The following is a 16879-nucleotide window of genomic DNA, read 5'->3' as shown; positions in this document are numbered from 1 at the left end:
GCTTATTTGCATTGTTTTTATATGGGCTTATTTATTTATTGACATTCTGATTATCTGTCATTACTCTCTTTTTGTTGTTGTTGCCTTTATTATTGTTCATTCAATATGCTGTGAACTGCTTTGAGCACCATTGTGGCAAATAGACAAAATGATGGTGGTGACTGTTTGGGAAATCACTCTTATTCATTGGTAAAGCAAAGAGTTGGCCAGATGTTACCTGTCTTGGGCAGTCCCCTAAGTTTACTTATTTCTTTACAATTTTATTCTACTTTTTTAAAGCAACTAATGTCCTCAAAGCAGCTAACAGTGCACAGCAATATGATAACTGGACCCAAGTAGAATAAAGATACAGATTACCCTTTAACTTTTAAACAAAAGGGGAAGACTTCTGGGAAAAAACAAACCCACGATACACTGTACTGCCAGGTCCACTCAGTTCAGTCTTAAAATGTCTGAAGAACATACTTAGACAATTCAGATATTACACTTTGTGGAAAAAAGATTGTATTTGATTTACAATTCACAGGATTTACAAATAATGACAAGATAAAACAGATTAGCAAGTTTGGATACCTTTGCTGATCAGACAGAAGGCAAGTATAGAGGCATAATTTGACACAGAATTCTTAGGTAAAACTGATTCAAACTATTCAGAGTTCCTTACATTCCAGGTGTGCTGAGGAAGCGCGTACAGATAAAAGCAAATGTTTAACATAAAAGGAAAGATACGAAAAGTGACACCCTGTTACTGCCTCCCTTTTTTTTTTTTTTACTTCTATCGGAATTCACGGCTGACTTCCACAGTAGCCATGAGAATCACATCGCTAGTGACTTGCTCCAAAGAAATCAGGAAGAGACTTACCGATACATCTGACGATGAACATGAAGGCAACAAATTTGGATAACTCCAGTACAGGGAGAGAGGTAGCAAACTGAAAGTCTGTTACTGTGTTAGGAGCCAAGCAGGTTTAAGGTGTCACAGGACAGAAAACACCAGAGCAACACCAAAAAGATAATGAGGGTTTTGATGGCAGTGCTACATGAACTGCCCCAGAAGTATGGTGAAAAATGAATCTAACAAAGATTGCTTTTTTTTTTTTTGTGCAACATAGCAATTTAAGATAACGTACCAAGCTTTATCAAATGGCCTGGAAGCTGACTAATATTGTAAACACACAATACATCTTTGATGAGTTACTTTAATTTCCATAGCTAAGTTAATGATGATTATTCCATCCATTGCAGCATTCCAAGGCTCAAGTGGTGTTTAGATTAGACGGGGCACAGGATTTCCTTACAATGAGTATTTTACATTAACAACACAGATTCCAACAGACAAAAACCAAATAACAATCTCCCTTGGATAGTGTGAAGATTTGTTTTTTAAAAAATCCTATGAACCATTCCAACAAAAGATATACATATTTGAATCATGTCAAACAGCACACTATTGGCAATAAGCTAATTACAGGCATTCTGCTGGTCAATTTTCTCACAAAAAAGTCATCAAACCACACATAAATATTTTTGATACGATTCTCCTTACAAAACCATTCAGATCCATATAATTAGTACAAGTAAGGCACATTAGCATATGTAATAAAACTATCATTTAAAAAAGAAAAGAAAAAAAGGCCAATTTTATTTGCCACGATTTCTGAATCAAATTAGAATTTGCCACCAGTACTTTCCATCAGGGATGAGAAGAGAGAGTCTTGCAACTCTGTAGGGAAGTCTACAAACTTGCCAGATCCAGATGTTTCTGGGTCTTGGATAATCGTGATATGCTACCATTCCCTTGCTTCCCCCACAACAAAAGCATCAAATTGCACTTTTATGCAGCCCAAAAACGGCTTTGCTTTGGCTGAACACAGGATATTTTCCCTCAGTGTGTGATTCAGAATTCATGTGGCAGCAACAGTGTCAACAAGTGCGAACAATCACTTTGCTGAAACCTAGACAAAACCACTGTTCATTCCCAGCTGTTGCTTTGCCAGCAGTGCACTAGTTATTTGGAAGTACCTGGTAATCTTGGCGTACTGAGGACGTGAGGTACCCTGCATGCTCTGCACACTGAATACCATGCAAAAGTACTCATACATCATGGTTAAGATTTATGCTCTTAGGGGGACTTACATGCACCTTCCTAGTTAAAGGATAATCTACAGTATTGTCCACTTTGACCCTCGCAAAGTGTGTAGGAGGGAAACAGTCACAACCACTGTTTTTAGCACTTGGTTTTCAGATATGTAAAGATGTATAGTACCAAACCCACTGCAACGTCTTAAACAGAAAAAAAGTCATAGCAAATGTGTCTTTTGTTCTACTCATTATGAGTAGAACACAGGACAACTGGATTTATTTTTTTTAAAAAAAAGAATAAGAAGAAAATCTATTTCCAATTACTGAAATTAAAAGAGGGATATTGCATTTATTTTTCCAATATGCTATTACTTTTCTAGTACACATATTGCTTAAAAAGTATAAAGAATGCTATAGGTAGTGAATTTAACTAGCGTAATGAATTCTAAAAATGCTGATGCTTCAAGATTGTACTATTTGATTAAATGAGCTATAACTTTACCCTCCCCCACCCCAGAGGACTTCCCTCATTTCCCACTGAAAATTCATTTACACACAACACAGGATTTTAATTAGAAGCATAATTTACAGTAAAAACTCTTTACATTACAGCTTTGCTATAAAAAAACCAAAATCTTTTGTTTTTCATTTAAAGTTGTAATTACACATTAAAAAATAGAACACTATTTCCTTATTAGGAAGAATGAATTTACACATCCAGATCAGTCTTCTTTATTGCAGCTTTCAAATCAAAGGTCAGTTACTTTATTCTCTAAAGCAGCTGCTATCTGTTGTAATCGAAAAGCAAGCTGCATTTTTTGTGCAGCTGGGTCCTCTTCCAGTGCATTTATGATCTAGAAGAAGAAGAAGAAGAAAAATCATCAGGATTCAGGCAAGACACACAGCTTCAGTTTTAGTTTTCTGTTCAGCTATATATTACGTGGAAGAAAATCTCATAGATTTTGAAGGGTATTATTTCAAAGTGTAGATCAGAAGCAACATTGCTTTATTAATACAGAATAGTGGAGAGATTAAAGAGGCAAAAATCACTAGAGGGGGGAAGGCCTGCCATTGCAGAGTCATCTCCTCTGTGGGTGGTGGGTACTTTGCCTGGCAGCCTGCATAACCCTCAAATGCTTCCCACTGCCAGGAGAGCTCTGTCCTGGCTGCCTGAAGCTACCATTTAAATGCAAGTAACTCTTGACTGTTGAGACTGGGACGCAGGTGGCGCTGTGGGTTAAAGCCTCAGCGCCTAGGACTTGCCGATCGAAAGGTCGGTGGTTCGAATCCCTGCGGCGGGGTGCGCTCCCACTGCTCGGTCCCAGCGCCTGCCAACCTAGCAGTTCGAAAGCACCTCCGGGTGCAAGTAGATAAATAGGGACCGCTTACCAGCGGGAAGGTAAACGGCGTTTCCGTGTGCGGCTCTGGCTCTGGCTCTGGCTCTGGCCAGAGCAGCGATGTCACGCTGGCCACGTGACCCGGAAGTGTCTCCGGACAGCGCTGGCCCCTGGCCTCTTAAGTGAGATGGGCGCACAACCCCAGAGTCTGTCAAGACTGGCCCGTTCGGGCAGGGGTACCTTTACCTTTACCTTTACCTTTAACTCTTGACTGTTGAGTTGCAATGGTAGATTGTGGTGTGTGTGTGTTTCATTCAGATTGGTGGGAAGTGAACCAAACCATTTCCTTTTTTTTTTTTTTTTGAGAATGCCTTGTGTAATGCAAACCCTTGTCCATCTCTAATTACAGTGGTACCTTGGGTTAAGTACTTAATTCATTCCAGAGGTCCGTTCTTAACCTGAAACTGTTCGTTAACCTGAAGCACCACTATAGCTAATGGGGCTTCCTGCTGCCGCCGTGCAGCCAGAGGGCAATTTCTGTTCTCATCCTAAAGCAAAGTTCTTAACCTGAAGCACTATTTCTGGGTTAGTGGAGTCTGTAACCTGAAGCGTCTGTAACCTGAAGCGTATGTAACCCGAGGTACCACTGTACCTACAGTCATACCTCTTGTTACGTTTGCTTCAGGTTAAATCTTTTCAGGTTGCGTCTCGCAGTGACCAGGAAGTGCAGGAAAGGGTTACTTCTGGGTTTTGCCGCTCACGCAGACATGGGTTGTGTTCTGCTCATGTTGCGAACGGGGAGTCTTTGCTCACGGTCAGATGCGTCTCTCCCACTTTGCCAAGGTCGGGAGGTACGCGTTCGTTAGCGGAGCTAGAAGGGGGAGCTAAGGCTAAACTGACCCCGAAGCCTTGGAAGGAGATTCTGGAGTGATATGGCGTTGCTGCAGCGCGAAGAAGAGGACCCCCAGACCATTTTCAAGCTCCTAAAAGCTGATAAAGAAGGGGGAGAACTTCTTCGGTGCTAGTTCCTGCAACCCTCCGCTGACGAGAAGCCCGAGCCCGTGGGTATGTCTATGGCTACACTTCTAACAAACTGAAGCAAACCTAAACGATTAGCCTATTTTACTTACTGAACTTGCTAATTTACGATTAAAACAAAGCGTTTGATCTTAAAACAAAGTGTTTGAACCTAAATGGCTTTTCGCAACTGACCAAGATTTACCTACAAGCTATATCAGACTGGTTTTTTTTTTCAAAAAAGATGTCTATTCCATTACTAGCCAATACATTTTTTAAAAGCGTGGCAAAAATAGGGAATGCTCCTTCATAGCTTGTGGTTACTGAACTCTTGTTGTCTGATGGTAGCTAGTTTATCTTATTGATGATTGCTTTTGTTGTTTCACTGATAGGTGTGCCCCTGCCTATATTTTCTTGGCAGAAGAGGAAGTGACAACTATCGTGAAAGCTCTGAAGACTGCTACAGGCGTGGCCAACGGTTGCAACACCATGGCGCCCAGTATGAAGATCAGCACAGTAAGCCAGCTTCTCTCTCTTTGACTAATAGTCCCGAGATCAGGGGTAGGCAACCTAAGGCCGGAAGCAGCCCAAATGCCTTCTCAATCCGGCCCGGGAATCAGCGTGTTTTTACATGAGTAGAATGTGTGCTTTTATTTAAAATGCATCTCTGGGTTATTTGTGGGGCATAGGAATTCGTTCATTTCCCCCCCTTCAAAATATAGTCCGGCCCACCACAAAGTCTGAGGGACGGTGGAGTGGCCCACAGCTGAAAAAGGTTGCTGACCCCTGCCCGAGATCTTTCAAGAGATAAATACCATATTTTTCACTCTGTAAGATGCACCCGACCATAAGACGCACCTAATTTTAGAGGAGGAGAACAAGAAAAAAAAAATTCTCTCCCTCTCTGTGCAGTGCCTCTCCAGCAAAGCGGGAGGAGAAATGGAAGGGGAAAGCTGCACAGCGCCTCTCCAATGAAGCGAAGTCAGAACAGCAAGAGGGATCGCTGCACAGCGATCCCTCTTCCTGTTCTGGCTTCTGGGATAGCTGCACAGCCTGCATTCGCTCCATAAGACGCACACACATTCCCCCTTACTTTTAAGGAGGAAAAAAGTGTGTCTTATAGAGCAAAAAATACGGTAGTTGTAGGTAGGCCTGGGTGATTTATTAATATATTGCCCAGGGACTGGTATGAGGGGCAGGCAGTGATGACAGCTTCACTTAGTGGTATATCTCTGGTGAAACCGCAGCCACTCCTCAGTCCCTCTGCCTCCAGTGCCCAGCACAATGAGGGAAAACCAAACTGCAGCCGGGAGCTGGAGACAGAGGGAGTGGCCGCGGTTTCACCAGCGATATACCACTGGTAAAACCACGCTCTGCCCTCATACCACTGCGGAGGGAAACGGAAACTGCATAGACAAGGCATGATACAGCTTGTTCCTCCCTCCCACTTCTTTAAACTGCATGGCTGAGGAGCATGCCATGGCCCTTGACTCAGCCAAGCAGTTCTGCAAAGCCCCAGACCCCACGAGCTAGCGGCGGGGTGGTGGCTCCGTTAAAGGGCTCCCCACTCCCCAGCCCCGCTCCATCACACTTTTCCATTGAGGTGGGTGTGGCTGTATGCCCCTCAATGGAGAAGTTTAAAGGAGCCCCCACCTTGCCTCTGGCTCACATAAGCCGGAAGAAGGGTGCCTCTTTCCTCCTGGGGTCGTTCACCCCAGGAGGAAAGAGACGACGGGCCTGCATGGGCAAAGACAGTCAAATGCATGGAACCTGACAGGCTCCATGCATTTGGCTACCGCAGTGTGGTCTGTCTTCAAAGGGGCGGAGAGGAGAATAAGCTCGCTCACTCCCCATGCCAACAGTGGCGGAGGGAGCCTCGCAAAGGACCCCCAAGGTCCTGCTGCTTGTGCGCAACTACCAGGGACATCGGGGCTGGCTCAGCTGAGGCAGAGCAGCCTTCTCACCCTCCCCCCACAAGGAGCCCCAGGTCACTGTTGCTTATGCACGAGCTGCACAGACATCGGCTTGCTAAGTTGGGGGGCAGGAGCCTTTCTGCCCCCCCCAGCTGAGCTGCAGGCTGGGGCTGATGCAGCTTCTTTTAACATTGTGGTTTATTGCCAAACCGCGAGGTTTGGCTGGTGGTAAAGCTCGGCAATGTTGAGTTTTCAACATCGCCGAGCCTTAGTAGTGGGGTGGGAGACCTGAAAAGAATGCCAATATATTTCACATCTGGCAACCAATGGGCCCCTCTGGTTTCAGATGGGTAGAAGAGTCTAAAAAGCCTGGGACACTGTTTCACAGGCCTCTAGCAACTATGGTGGCTCATTTACCAGAAGTAATGTATTTAGTATTCTCTCCGGAAGTGTATACTCAATTCTGACCAAACTAAGCCTCCTATGTATATTTTGCTCTAGGAGGCCTAGTTTGGTTAGAATTGAGTACAGGCTTCCAGAGATAATGCCAAGTATATTACTTCTGGTAAATGAGCCACCAGAGGGCTGTGAAAAATTGTGCCCCGGGCTTTTTAGACTCATCTACCCAAGTACTGAAAGGGATGCGGGTGGCGCTGTGGTCTAAACCACAGAACCTAGGGCTTGCCGATCGGAAGGTTGGCGGTGAGCTCCTGTTGCTCGGTCCCAGCTCCTGCCAACCTAGCAGTTCGAAAGCACATCAAAATGCAAGTAGATAAATAGGTACCGCTCCGGTGGCAAGGTAAATAGTGTTTCCGTGTGCTGCTCTGGTTTGCCAGAAGTGGCTTAGTCATGACCCAGAAGCTGTCTGTGGACAAACGCCGGCTCCCTCGGCCTATACAGCAAGATGAGTGTGCAACCCCAGAGTCATCCGCGACTGGACCTAACAGTCAGGGGTATCTTTACCTTTACCCAAGTACTATTGGTTGCCAGATGTGATTTCCCACCCAGCTCTCCTACCTCACTAATTTGGCTAACCATTGTTATCAGCACCACCAGTATTTTGGATTCTTCTAAGCAAACTCCAAAGATGTCAGCACCAACCTGCCCCTCCAATCCCCACGTATCAGAAATACAATGCCTGTAAAAGCCAAGCACCAGGTAAGCTAGGAAATCAGGAGCCCAAAGTCTATTAGCCTGTTGGCTCTTTTTCCTTGCTGCGGTGGCCCTTTTACAGCATAATAAAGCCATTCTGACAGTGGAAACTTACCTCATCATAGTATTTGTTAGTATACTGGTAGAGCTGGTGTAAAGCCACAAGGGTATTTAATGAGTCTGTGTGTGCCTATTAAACAAAACAAGAAGAAAAAGGAATGCGTCAGGGCACCGTCCTGGCTGCATACAAACTCCAATGAAATATATATAGGAGCACCAGACACGATGTAAATCCCTTTTCCATATCCCAGCACTGGTACGCAAATCTTTTAATAGCTGTCTGGCTTGGTGAGGAAGTGAAACTGACAATTTTCAGGAACAACCCCCTCATGCCCCCCCCCCATGTCAAGGTCTCCTGCTGGATTTGTTACAGCCAACCATGCTGCTTTCCTCATCATAGAAAGCAGTAGTCTTAGTCTAGAGCAGGTTGACTCCAGATGTGTATAGAGGTCATGCGGGCAAATGCGCCAAAGAACACAAACTTCATCTGGTTAAGAACATAAGAGTGCTGTAGAATCAAGTCCACCAACATCTAGTGGCCAGCATCTGGGAAGCCCACAAGCAACTGGTGAGGACAATAGCCTTCTCCCTGCTGATAGTCACCAGCAACTGGAGTTTAGAGGCATAGTGCCATCATGATGAATAGCCCTATCTCCTGTAAATATGGCTGATGCCCTGTTAAGGCCATCTAAACCAATAAAAATCAGGAGATGATGTTTAGACAAGTTCCTTGTGAGTTTCATCCTTTTGCAATCTCTTACAAAGTTTTTTAACCAACTGGAGTGAAGAAAACGAGACCGAAGCCTCCACATGAACTGAATTTTAAATTACTCTTGAGGACGGGCCACATGTAAATTCCCTGAAGGAAGCCAATTTGAAACTATGGTTGTGGCTTCTTTCCCCACGAGCCTTTTTTCCTCTGTGCCGTTTTATTCAACTAAGCTATTAGAAATCCCATTGCTTTTGTTAACATTGGGGGGGGGGGGATTACCCTAAAAGAATGTTTGAGCATCCTTTAAAATCAATAATTCACAACCAATGCAATATATCATACAGTGGTGCCTCGCAAGACGAAAATAATCCGTTCCGCGAGTCTCTTCGTCTAGCGGTTTTTTCGTCTTGCATCCCTATTAGCGGCTTAGCGGCTATTAGTGGCTTAGAAAAAGGGGGGGAAAGGGAAAAAACTCGCAAGACTCGCAAGATGTTTTCGTCTTGCGAAGCAAGCCCATAGGGAAATTCGTCTTGCGAAGCGCCTCGAAAAACGGAAAACCCTTTCGTCTAGCGGGTTTTTTTGTCTTGCGAGGCATTCGTCTTGCGGGGCACCACTGTAATTGTATGGGGAAAAATAATTCAAAAGATTCCACTGGACAGGCAGAAGTTCTAATTGGACGTGAGCACAAAATGACAAATGCCAGAGCTTCATGCCTCTACAGTCATACCTCGTGTTGCATCTGCTTCAGGTTACATGTTTTCGAGTTGCATCCCACAGCAACCCGGAAGTACTGGAATGGGTTACTTCCGGGTCTCGCCGCTCGTGCAGAAGTGCTAAATCAAGCCACGCACGTGCGCAGACGCAGCACTTCAGCTTGCGTCAGTTCCGTGTTACGGATGGGCCTCCGGAACAGATCCCGTCCATAACACAAGGTTCCACTGTATTCCCAAAGTAAGATTTCCAATTTGATACTTACCCTAGAAATCTCTGCTAAATGTGTATTCATGTCCTGGTCACTCACTTGTACCATTTGGCGAATACCTTTGTAATAACTAGAAAAAAAATCAACCAAAACAACAATTTTTAGTTGATGCAGCTCATCATTTTAAAAATGCATTTATGCTTCATAGCAGTTGTATTTTTCTAATAACTACAACATCACCAGAGGTGCTCACGAAATTGCAAATTTCCGTATTGTCAGAGCTGCCTCTAGGTCCCAGCTCACAGAGGACCAACGCTAGGCTGTAGTTATGTACAAAAGTCTTTATTGAGGTTCAGTTTCCATTTCCAAGCCGTAGCGCGCAGCTCTACGTCTTAAAGCCTAGACAGGCGAAGTACCGTCTGAGTCTCCTCCCCTATGACACCAGTTTAAGATCCTAGCTCTGCTCCACCTTTTACGCTGCTCTCTCCTCCTCTGGGTCCTCCTGCCCGCTGGGGCATCGCCCTTTCTGGACTCTTCCGACGCTGAGTCGCTTAGCTCCTCCCCCTCCCTCCGGCGGGCTTTAGGACCCGGTTCCCAATCCTCACTCTCTGCTGTCCCGCGCTCCTGTACATTTGAACTTGCCTCTCGTGCCAACCCAGTGACCTTCCTCCTGACCGTTACACTGCTTCTGTCACTGCTTCCCTCTTCTGGAATACTGGCCGGATCTGACCTCTCCTCCGTTGTCTGACTCCCCGATGGAGGTGTGGTCAGCCCTGCCTTATCTTCTCTCCCTGGTGGGGAATGCACTGGCCCCGATCCTTGGGACTCTTCCCCCCCACTCTGCTCTGGTGGGGAAGCTGGTCCTGATTTCCAACTACTGCTCTGGGAGTCTCTGCTCCCCCCTTGCTCCTGGGGCGTTCCCCTTGGGAACCCCCTACCCCTGGCCACTGGCGCCCCCTTCTGTGAATCTTCCGATTCGCTGGAGAGGCTCGTGGAATCCCTCGGTCCACTGTCCTCTTCTCCTACGCTCCCCTCGGATTCCTCCCCCTCGTTCTCCATCTCCTCTCCTCCCTGTGCCTCTGCTCCTGAACCCTTGACACGTATGAAATGATCTGATCTACATCTCTTGTTTCTTCTTTGCTTATACACACAATTAGCTTAATCCATCAAAGCGCTACTATCATTGATTTCAACAATCCATGAGCGAACAAAAGAACACACTGCACAACTTAGCACAAACCAGCAAAACTTTCTGTGGGCATTTGAACAGATTAGATAGCGCCTCAATAAACATGGTTGCTTCTGCACTGCTGCCCAAATTCTGTCATGTTCAACAAGTATACTGAACTATGGGGATTACCCGCCTCATTACTGAGAACTGCCAAGGCTGGCAAAAGAGGCATAGCCAAGCAAATGTTCAGTGTTTCTTACAGTCTGATCCCACAAATGCTTCTACTGAGTTAAATGGAATTTAGTCCCATGTAGCTGTGCAGAACATTGCAGTGTTAGACGTATTGGGCGAGGAATTAAACTTTATAGTCAGAAATAGTTGGAAGTTAGGAAGTGTTACAACTGGAATCGAGTGTATATTTTCATCTTCCTCTTTAACAGACTTCTAAATGAAGGCTCTTGCAAACACCCATCCCCCAAATCTGCTTTCATCATTAATACTGAATTTAAAAATACACCAAAGTATATAGCTTTTGCAAGCCAAAGTATAACAGACAGCTCCAATGATCAAGCTTGAAAAATGTCACCAGAGACCTATACTCTAGCCTTTGAAAACTCATGCCACAAAAAAAGTTGTTAAGCCTTTAAGGTGCTACAGGACACTTAGCGCTTGTGAAATACTTCTCAACATTCTTTCTTCAACTTCTGTAATGCAGTTCACTGGATAGGACATTATAAAAACCACACTTGGAAAGGGAGGGGGGAAGACTAGTCTGAAAAATTAAAGATCAAAAGCCACGAAATTAACCCCAGATTCAAAGGTTTAAAAATCATTTAACATGTTCATTAACTTGGAGAAAGCCTGTCACATTTATGCCTGATTTCGTTCAGTCTGATTAAACAGATACCTGTTTTGAAACTGCATATAAAGCTGTTGCAATATTTGATTTCACATCTGGATAGCAGGCAATAATGGGTGGTTATCAAGCCCAATAAGTGTGTGGAGCCATTTGATTAATCTAGGGTGAACCGGATTTTGTGCATCATTTCACAGATGTGTCTTGAAAAATTCAAGCAGATTTTTATTTCCAGTGACCTTTTTCTATGTACATTCTTAACTTTGCTGGGGGGAAATGCAGGGAACATGTGAATTATATGTCTGTCTTTACCCTTAGACTTACTCCTCTTGGAACTCTCAGCACCGTATTTTTCACTCTATAAGAGGCACCTAGTTTTTTAGGGGAGGAAAACAAGAAATAAGAAAGCAATGCAAAGCCTCCTCAGGGGCTATCCCTGAAGCCAGGAGAGCAAGCGGGATTGGTGCGCACCGATCCCTCTTGTCCTCCTGGCTTCAGCGAAAACAAGCCTCCTGGCTATCCCCCCACCTCCCACAAGAGCTGCGTGCTCTTTAAAGGGAGTGCAGCTCTTGGGGGCTTTTCTGGGAGGGATAAAAAAAGCCAGAGATAGCCACGCGAAGCCTCCGCAGGGCAGCGGGATGAAGGCTCCCCGCTGCCTTGCGGAGGCATCAAGAGCTAAGCTAGAACAGCGAGAGGGAGCGCTGCACAGTGCTCCCTCTCGCTGTTCTGGCTTCTGGGATAGCCGCGCAGCCTGCATTCGCTCCATAAGACGCACACACATCTTCCCTTACTTTTTAGGAGGGGAAAAGTGTGTCTTATAGAGCAAAAAATACGGTATATAGCAATCTTCCCTCCAGATGTTTTGGACTGCAAGTCCCATCAGTCCCAACCAGTACAGCTGATGAGAGTTGTAGTCACACAGAATCAAGTTGGAAGGGATCCTGCAATGCAGGAATATGTAGCTGGTCCCGTATGGGGATCGAACCTGCAATAGTCCATAGGAACCAGACTGGAAAAGGCCATTGTGAAGGATAGCATTATTATTGACAGAACCTGCATTCCTCCTTTGTCCAATGAGATGTTACCACTATGTTTACCACTTCATTTTCTACCCTGTCCGTTTAATACATGGGATATTTTTTAATGAACATGTTCTGAAGTGATGATGAAATGGAATTGTTTTCCCAGTGACAAAAGCCCAGGTACAGTAACTCTCTACTTACTCTTCCACCATCTTCTTATACGTCGAGATCTCTTTTGCATAGAGTAACTTATTACTCGGAGAATCCTGGGAAAAGATGATATACACAGAGCTGAGTGTTCAAGTGCAGTTGGTGTGTTAGAGATTAATTTGTAGAAAATGCACTCATGTAAATAAAGTGTGTGTGCTACTGTAACATTTGGAAAGCAGACTGTGGGTATATGTTGGTTTTGTCATATGCGAAGCTAAAAGGCCAGAGGAACCAGAGTCATGGCTGTCCAGACTGCATCCCAATCTCAGGCCACAGCATGAAAGTTGGTAGGAAGACCTATGCTATTCCCCTCTCCACTTGAGATCTCATAGCTCCAGGCCAATGAAGCTGTTTAGCTTCAAGGGCAGCCTCTATCCCTAGAGCCCACGGGGGGGGGGGGTGTCTCCAGGCTGAAATACAACTATTCTCCTTCCTGCACCTAACTGGACAAAATAATTGAACCAAAGACCAGATGAATTTACAGTGGTACCTCGGGTTAAGTACTTAATTCGTTCCGGAGGTCCGTACTTAACCTGAAACTTTAGCTAATGGGGCCTCTTGCTGTCGCCGCGCCGCCGGAGCACAATTTCTGTTGTTATCATGAAGCAAAGTTCTTAACCTGAAGCACTATTTCTAGCTTAGTGGAGTGTGTAACCTGAAGCGTATGTAACTTGAAGCGTATGTAACCCGAGGTACCACTGTAGTTCAAAACACAGCAGGCCATCTAGGGCCAAGCTATTCAGTGCAGAGTAGGTGAAAAAACAACCCACAAAGTTGAACAGCAAAAAAATCCTACACAGGCCTGAAGTGACCAATAAGTCACAAGTTGGGGATGGGACGCAGTTGGTGCTATGGTCTAAACCACAGAGCCTAAGACTTGCCGATCAGAAGGTCGGTGGTTCGAATCCCCGCGACAGGGTGAGCTCCCGTTGCTCAGTCCCTGCTCCTGCCAACCTAGCAGTTCAAAAGCACGTCAAAGTGCAAGTAGATAAATAGGTATCACTCCAGCGGGAAGGTAAACGGTGTTTCCGTGTGCTGCTCTGGTTTGCCAGAAGTGGCTCAGTCATGCTGGCCACATGACCCGGAAGCTGTACGCCAGCTCCCTTGGCCAATAAAGTGAGATGAGTGCTGCAACCCCAGAGTTGGCCACGACTGGACCTAATGGTCAGGGGTCCCTTTACCTTTACCATGGGTTGGGAGGGCAGGGACTGCAAAGCAAATAAGAGGGTGTGGGGAGAAGGCCAACTAGCCTTGAAATAGGGCTCTGACATTGCCTCGTCCCCACGCCCCGGATGCAGAGCACCTCATCTGCCTCATTGGCTGAACAGACCACAATGTGCCCCTCTGGCTGGTACCAAGGCCGGCAGGCCTTGTGGATAGTGCTGTGAACAGGATGATAGGAGAGACATCCATTAAGTTTCAAAAACCAACTTGCACCTTTAATAGATAAAAAATAAGTTGCAAACAGTAATCAGCTGTTATTCTAAAAGCAATAGAAAACAACTCTTTTGAATGTGTCACTAGAGATTAAACATTGAACTTTCGCTGAAGCTTTGAAACAATATAATCATCCTTACAAGCAAAGGCAAAATGAACTGATCTATGCGCTATCTTCTATGATTACTGCTTTGTCTATCATAATGTACTTAAAACGTTCTCTCTCGTGCGCAGACACAGAGCAGAATGTAAAACACTTACCCTGCTTAATTTGTGCTCTGTTCTTGTGCAAGCATCCATGAAAGTCTGTGCAATGACTGACAAGGAAGCATCCACTACTTCGTGAACATGAACATCGAAGATGAAGTGGGGGTTTTTCAGTATGTTTACCCAGAACCTAAGCGGCAAGCTGTGAAGCAAGCAAAGAAATAATGCAGGCCCTTATTAAGGAGTGAAGTTAAAGTGTAGAAAATGAGGCCCTGGCAAGCAAAATAGATTGCTCTGCTTAAAATTGCTGCAACATTATTTTCAGTTTGATTATATGCTTAAGCCACTAAGTGAATCAGTATCCACAGTGTGCTACTGCATGCTACATTAGAAAACAAAAAACCCCCCAAAAACAATTTGAGAGGTTTAGTCTAAAAGACACAGACGGCAGTCCCATTGCTACGTGCCCCAGAACCCCAAGAATGAGTATTTAGCAAAGCTGTATTCCTTTGTGGCAATTCCTATGCAACAATAAGGCTGGCACTACTTAGTTGAAGTGGAGATCCTTTAACCTTCATGCTATTGGGGTATATCATTTCAAATAGGAAAACTCAGATTCGGGAAGAACAAGGAAGCCATCCTTGTAAACATCAAAAAGTAAGGCTGCCACATATATCTCTGTACGTTTCCTACCTATTCGGTCCTCCCACCTATCTTTTTCAGGGCTGGGAACACTTTGCAACTGGCTCTGTTTTAAAGCTTTCATCTTTCTCCCTCAGCAGCTTTGTTAAGGCATTCTGGCATTTCCCTTCATTTTAAGGGTTGCTGCCCCAGTTTTAGAGGGCTGTGTTTGGGCAATATAGGCAGAAAGAACAGATGCTTGAAACAGTGGCTATTATCCAGGAACCATCTATTATAGACAGACAGAAAGAGACAGACAGACAGACAGACAGACAGACAGAGTGTCCCATTTTCCAGAGACAGTCTCATATTTACAGAAGCCGTCCTGTAAAAAGTCACTTTTCCTTAGGACGTTCCTATTTTCATCGGAGAAATGTTGGAGGGTATGGAGTTACATGATAAGTAACTATACATCCTTTAGAAGACACCTAGGCAGCCTTGTATAGGGAAGGTTTTTTTTACTGTTTACTGTTTTATTATGTTTCTATATATGTTGGTTAGGGACGCGGGTGGTGCTGTGGGTTAAACCACAGAGCCTAGGACTTGCCGATCAGAAGGTCAGCGGTTCGAATCCCCGCAATGGGGTGAGCTCCTGTTGCTCGGTCCCTGCTCCTGCCAACCTAGCAGTTCAAAAGCATGTCAAAATGCAAGTAGATAAATAGGTACCACTCTGGTGGGAAGGTAAATGGCGTTTTCGTGCACTGCTCTGGTTCGCCAGAAGCGACTTAGTCATGCTGGCCACATGACCCGGAAGCTGTACGCCGGCTCCCTCGGCCAATAAACCGAGATGAGCGCCGCAACCCCAGAGTCGGCCACGACTGGACCTAATGGTCAGGGGTCCCTTTACCCTTTACCTTTATATATGTTGGAAACCACACAGAGTGGCTGGGGCAACCCAGTAAGATGGACAGGGTATTATTATTATTATTAATAGAATATATTTTCAGCAGAGAAATGTTGGCGGGTATGCACACACACACACACAGCTTCTGCTGAGAGCTCTGAGTGAAATGTGGCCTTTTCCCTTCCACATCTGTTAAAGAGAGAGCCCTGGCTTACAGCAATAAAAAGCAATGTTGCTGGTGAATGAATGTATCGGCTTCTTCAGCCACTTCTCCCCATAAACCCTGAAAGTTCATACCTGTTCGTTTTCCAGATGTGGATAGTATCGTCATCTTTGATATCATGCTTTTCCGCTTGCTCATCAAGAAAATCAAAGAAATATTTCACAGCTGGTGGCACAACATGCTTTGAGTCAAGTACGCTGTGAAAAAAGTTATCTACAAACTGCTGAAGTGTACCCTGAAGAAGAATTAAGGGTGGGGGAAAGAAAACATACATACATGCATTAAAAATTCAGGTTATAGTGCAAGTGTAGCATTTTCAAGGATATTATTTCAAATTTACAAGAATGCTTTCTAAACTGATTTATAGTCAACTGTACAGGCCTCCGTCCCAAGTGACCAAGGAATCACAATAGCTTGAAGTGCAGCATTTTTCTTCTCTAAATGGGTAGTAAATGCTCTTATGAACATCATGAAATGAACAGCCATAAGAAATGGTCCAGGGAGCTCCGGAAACACAATTCTCTACTCTGTTTTAAAGAGGTGGGGATTTCAGTATTGTTGCTCAGGGAAATGCAAAAAGCCCAACTCTGAAATAGATGGACAAGTATAGGAGGGAACTGATGGCGGAGTAATGCACTTATAATTATGCTTCCCAGATACATTCTGGTAATTACTGGCATGGACTTTTGTGATTTAGTAGCCTAATTATAATAAAGCCTTGCATTTATAGTCTCTCGTTCGTGGCTTAACATGAGGAAACTACTTTTGGATTTTAACCTTATGCAGAGTATGCAAGATCCCAACCTGCTTGCCACAGGATATAAATGTGTTTATGGGAAGGGGTGGGTTATGGGTTTGTTTTGTTCTTGTTTTTAATTATGCATTTTGTTTTTTATTTTGTATTTTTATGCTGTGAACCGCCCTGAGGTCTTCAAATGAAGACAATATGCAAATTAAAATACAATGGTACCTCAGGTTACATATGCTTCAGGTTACAGACTCCACTAACCCAGAAACAGTACCTCAAGTTAAG

General features: G+C 44.6%; 1 protein-coding gene across 3 annotated transcripts in view; it reads right to left on the bottom strand.

Annotated features, from left to right (window-relative positions):
* Positions 1 to 481: 481 nt before the first annotated feature.
* Positions 482 to 16879, bottom strand: part of PLXNB2 (plexin B2) — a 350928-nt gene continuing 334530 nt past the window's right edge. For all 3 annotated transcript variants that reach the window (XM_079994025.1, XM_079994023.1, XM_079994024.1), the window contains exons 33-38: positions 15921 to 16081; positions 14153 to 14300; positions 12446 to 12510; positions 9250 to 9325; positions 7617 to 7691; positions 482 to 2936 (exon numbers count right to left, since the gene is read on the bottom strand). In XM_079994025.1, coding sequence (XP_079850151.1) covers positions 2832 to 2936; positions 7617 to 7691; positions 9250 to 9325; positions 12446 to 12510; positions 14153 to 14300; positions 15921 to 16081 — 630 coding nt within the window. In that variant the 3' untranslated portion in view covers positions 482 to 2831. The remainder of the gene's footprint in view (positions 2937 to 7616; positions 7692 to 9249; positions 9326 to 12445; positions 12511 to 14152; positions 14301 to 15920; positions 16082 to 16879) is intronic.

This window comes from Podarcis cretensis (genome assembly GCF_951804945.1).
Source record: "Podarcis cretensis genome assembly, chromosome: 10".
NCBI lineage: Eukaryota > Metazoa > Chordata > Lepidosauria > Squamata > Lacertidae > Podarcis > Podarcis cretensis.
The sequence above is the reverse complement of the archived record's forward strand: the minus strand, read 5'-3'. Positions and strand labels throughout refer to the sequence as shown.